The sequence below is a fragment of the Peromyscus maniculatus genome, chromosome 4 (genome assembly GCF_049852395.1).
Source record: "Peromyscus maniculatus bairdii isolate BWxNUB_F1_BW_parent chromosome 4, HU_Pman_BW_mat_3.1, whole genome shotgun sequence".
Taxonomy (NCBI): domain Eukaryota; kingdom Metazoa; phylum Chordata; class Mammalia; order Rodentia; family Cricetidae; genus Peromyscus; species Peromyscus maniculatus.
In genome coordinates this window covers 66,603,453-66,608,623 of record NC_134855.1, presented here as the reverse complement: position 1 = coordinate 66,608,623, position 5,171 = coordinate 66,603,453, and the positions used below count along the sequence as shown (strand labels likewise).

Sequence of the window (5,171 nt, the reverse complement as noted above, 5' to 3'; positions counted from 1 at the left end):
TCATTTATAATATCAAAAATGGGTTTGGGAAATTAATTTAACTTATTTGGTCAATTTTATACATAGTTGTCCAAATATAACAACTTTGCCTTTTCTTTGATATTTTCATAGAAACCAAAATATATTCAGCTACCTTTATACAAGCATTGTTATTATATTTAGATATCTTTATATCTGTAATCACAAGTTCACTCATATGTTTATACTCAGCAATGGTCCTTGTTAAAATAGGTCATAACTTTTTCCTCAAGGGCAAATGCAAGCTCTGAAATCATAAACTGGGAGTTCAAAATGATTGTTCTTTTTGTGTTTTAAAGTATGTGGATTTTTTTAAAAAGTTCCCATTGTCTTATGAGAGCCATACAAATAGGGAAAATAAAGGTGACAAATATAGAAATTAGTTGGGACATATATAGGATATTTGTTTTTAGTTTCATAATCTCAGTGTTTATTTTCCATATATATGAAAGGTTTTATATTTTACATGCATAACAATAAAGAGAAACTTAATTTTTATTGGTATTATAGATTATATTTTATACAATATTGAACAGAGATAAAATATTTTTGATGTCTAAATTACAATTACATATTTTATCTTTTAGAGTATAAGGGAAATATCTTTTTTCTTGAGGGCTAATATTAAATTTTGTGTGTGAATCTTCAAACGATGGCAGACAATGTGTTGGTGTATTCCCAAATCAAAGCTTGTGGTCAGATTGCCCCTCATAAACTATCACCTAGGGGCATATTACTCTTATGTTAAGGTTCTACCATGTTCTTAAGCACAGTATTAAATTATTTTTAGAAAAGTTTTAATGGCTAATGTTTAAAATACAATCATACTATTCTACCATTTGATAATGCTAATATTTTACATTTTTATGCTAAAATTTAAGTAATTTGTTTTGATTATGATGTGAAAATTATTAAGCAGGACTTAGGATATTTGACCTAGTGAAATTCAGTCCTGGTAATTAATGAAAGTGAAGGAGCAAAACCTGTCAGGAAGTATGATATATAAGGATGAGTACTGGACACAGTACTTCCCTCTTATGTCACTTAGCAACTGAACTGTTTTCTGCTTGTAGCTTCTACAATTCCAGGTCAGAATGACAATGATACACACAGGCGCATCAGATCTGCCTTCTCAAGAAAACCTCAAATGCCCCTTCACTATAAAAACCATTCAAACAGCATCATCTTATTTGCTTGTTTCTAGACAAAATCCACCCTTTCACAGGTAAATAAATAATCATCATACTTATCAGTGGTAAAGTGCATATTTCTTGGGACATATAAGTTAATATCAAAAGTGTAATATTATTTATACCTCAGGCTGAAGGCAATAGTTTTTCTGTTGAAATCAATTGTGATGATTCATTTGTTCTTGGTCATAGTGAAATACTCAAAATATTTTTTAACAACTATCACCTTTATGTTTACCAGGCTGCTTTCTACAGCTTACCTGTAGCAATAGTAATAACAAAGTAACCAGAGAAAGGAGATGATAAGTGTGGTCCCCTGGTAGAAATGAGCACTTAAGGCATTGACAAGATTCTTATGTGGTAAAAGTTCATCTTCACAGTAAGGGAAAGAATTTCAGGTTAATAAATAAATCCACATGGCTTCACAACTCATATTATATACCACCAGCCAAGAAATGGTTTTTCCCTTTAAGAGGCTGCTTTCATGGATGTGGACACTGAATTTCTAACTGAGCACTTTCTGCCCTGGAAGATGATACTTAAAACCAATGATTAGTGTCCTCTAACCCAGTTCTCAGTTTCTGTTTCCTTCTGTCTTGCTACCTATGTCATTTAAGAAGAACAAAAATGCTAACTTCTAATGAAGTAGTTGCTGATACCATGGGATAGAAATTTCTGAGTTATTTGAATATTTTTTTTTGTAAAATCAAAAAAGTGTAGTTAGAATTGTGGTTCCTGGAGAGTCTCATAAAAATTAGTTGAAGTAATTGCTATAGAAAGAAATGTTCTAAATGTATTTGTACTTATTTGATGCAGTTTTAAGCCAAATATATTAAAATTATGTGGGATTTCCATGTAGATTGAAAGTATTTTGAGAAGTGCAGGCCACATGCCTATGTTACAGTATCATGGCAATGAGCTTTATAGTCCCAAAAATCTTGAGTGTATTTTGAATATATTCTTACCAGATAAAGCATTTTACAACATCGCTTCTATATTAATTTAGATAGTGAAGGTTTGTGATAACATAGAAGCCAGATTTCTTAAAAGTAGGAATTATTTTCTGTTGTTATTGAAAACTGTGATAGTTTTGTGTGATAATGTATTTTAAATAATTCTAAGTGTATGAATGACTATAATACATAGAGTTAATGAAGTTATGAGAAACAAAGTACTACTTGATAAAACCATCATAGGGAAATAAAACACTCAAAAGGAAGTTTTATTTAGATTCTTGGAGAAACCTAAGACTTGTTTACTAAATTCATACTGCAACTTATCACTGTAGAAGACAATGATGAACATGTTCTCCATGTCATCATGAAGTCATGTACTTAAATTCCCAACAGGTCCTGTTCTTAGGAGCTGCCATCTCTGATACAAGCCTGCTGAAAGGACCAATGGGGAAGAGCAACAATTTCACAGAATTTGTTCTCCTGGGCCTCACTCAGGATCCTGCTGGGAGAAAAGCATTGTTTGTCATATTCTTACTCATCTACATTGTGACAATGGTGGGCAACATACTCATTGTGGTGACAGTCATTACCAGCCCCTCCTTGGGCTCCCCAATGTACTTTTTCCTTGCTTCTCTATCACTCTTGGATAGTCTTTTCTCCACTGCCATCTCTCCCAAGTTGATTATTGACTTACTCTGGGATCAAAAGACCATCTCCTTCACAGCTTGCATGAGTCAGCTCTTTATAGAGCATTTATTTGGTGGTGTCGATATTGTCATTCTGGTGGCAATGGCCTATGATCGTTATGTGGCAATTTGTAAGCCACTGCATTATTTGACCATCATGAATCGTAGGGTTTGCATCACTTTGTTGATATTTGCCTGGACTGGAGGTTTTACACACTCTCTGATTCAAATTGTCTTTGTATACAACCTTCCTTTCTGTGGCCCTAATGTCATTGATCATTTTATTTGTGACATGTCCCCCTTACTGGTACTTGCATGCACAGACACTTACTTCATTGGCCTCACTGTCATTGCTAATGGTGGAGCCATGTGCATTGTGATCTTCATCCTCCTCCTAGGCTCCTATGGAATCATCCTAAGATCTCTTAAGGCTCACAGTCAGGAAGGAAGGCGCAAAGCCCTGTCCACATGCAGCTCCCACATCTTGGTGGTTGTTCTCTTTTTTGTTCCATGTATTTTTATGTATGCCAGACCAGTTTACAACTTTCCTATTGATAAATGCATTACTGTTTTTTATACGATTATCACTCCCATGTTGAACCCTTTAATATACACCTTGAGAAATTCAGAGATGAAAAGTTCTATGGTAAAGCTTTGGTGTAAAATGTTACCTGCAGGTTAAACTGGAAAGCCTCCTAGGTGAAATTACTTTTGATATTTGAATAAAATCAGTTATGGATAATTATAAAAAAGGATGATGATACCATCTACTGATTGTACTTATCTAGAATACTTTTCTTTATGCAAAGCCTTTGAAAATGAAAGTTTTCCTTTGAGACGGAAACTGGTATGACATTATTTCAGTATTATAAAAAAAGGGCATGTGACTTTTGTAGCCATAAGTTTTCCTGTGTCCTGCATGTCCCACAGTCAGGACAATATTTCCCACTCACATCCCATAGCTGCTTGGTTCCAAACAAACACACAGAGGCTTATATTATTTTCAAACTATATGGCCATGGCCTTTGGCTCAAGCTTCCTGCTAGCTAGCTCTTATAACTAAACTTAGCCCATTTCCATTAGTCTATATGTTGCCATGTGTTCCATGGCTTTACTTGTGTGCTATTACATGCTGCTCCCTGGATGGTGGGATGGCATCTCCCCTGGCTCTCCTTTCTCATTTCACTATCCCCCTTGGATTTGCCAGCCTGGCTCCATCCTGCCCTGCCATAGGCTAAAGGGCTTTATTTATCAACAAACCATAGCAACACATACTCACAACATACAGAAATACATGCCACAGCAGTTTTTGTTCCATTTCAAAACAAAACTATGTTCCCTGTGAATATAATTGATCTCTTTTGAAATTGAAATGGAAGTTATTATAAGGGGATTCATTTTTATAAATTGAGAAGACAATATTGTATGTTTATGATCACTCACATTAGTCTTTCCAGATGTTTCTAAAATTATGACTAATAGACACATTCCTGGGACTAAAATATGGATGGAGTTAGAAATCATTCATTAATTCATCTGAACGGCAGATTTGTGTAACTATAACATGCCATTGCTTTACAATGACTCACATTCCTCATATCAGTGTTTCTGTTCTTCCAGTTCAGGTTTTTGGATTGAGGGTTATGCTCTGCCTGATTTAGGACACTACTAATAAATAGTTTGTTAGATGACATTCAGCTGGTGATGAAACTAGATTCTAGTTTGTGAAGGCTACACTAAAATTAAGTTATAAGTAATTTTTACAACTTTCTTGACTATTTAACACGTTCTATTATACTAGTTTTTAAAGAACTTTCTCAAGCTGTCTTAATGATGGTGAAATAATTCACAAAGTATTATAGAAGCAACATGTCCCCAAATATGTATTAAACTTCAATATTTTATTTATAAACTTACAAATAATTTATTTTCATATATTCATTTCCCCCATACATTCAAAACATTCCTGAATTTTTCTTAGTAAATTATTATATAACAATGGAGCAGTAGTGATTGTTTTCATTGTAATATGGAACCATCATGCTTTGGCTGAGTCTGGATTCTTGTTTTACTTCACATGCTTGTTTGAAATATATTTTATTGTCTATATGTAATACATCCTTTGTGGTGCTATGGGACTCTAATCTCTAATAAAGAGGCTTCATAGGTGGACAAATTAGCTCATTACCTGCCTTAGTTTTCCTTTGGTTGCAAGGCCAAGGACTCTAATATCAACTTGTTAGAATCTATCAAATATAGAACAATTTTATCACCTATAGTCCTAAGTTCATTAGTTAAAACAGCTAATACAAATTAAAAAG

At 33.8% G+C, this 5,171-nt stretch overlaps 1 protein-coding gene across 1 annotated transcript; it reads left to right on the top strand.

Annotated features, from left to right (window-relative positions):
- Positions 1-2,608: 2,608 nt before the first annotated feature.
- On the top strand, positions 2,609-3,532 carry LOC102906202 (olfactory receptor 4A15-like). The gene has a single exon (XM_006998641.3). It carries the CDS (start codon positions 2,609-2,611, stop codon positions 3,530-3,532), a length of 924 nt encoding a protein of 307 aa, XP_006998703.2.
- Positions 3,533-5,171: the final 1,639 nt, after the last annotated feature.

Excerpts from the sequence above, each read along its gene's own strand:
- LOC102906202 (XM_006998641.3), top strand. The coding sequence starts at position 2,609 with ATGGGGAAGAGCAACAATTTCACAGAATTTGTTCTCCTGGGCCTCACT.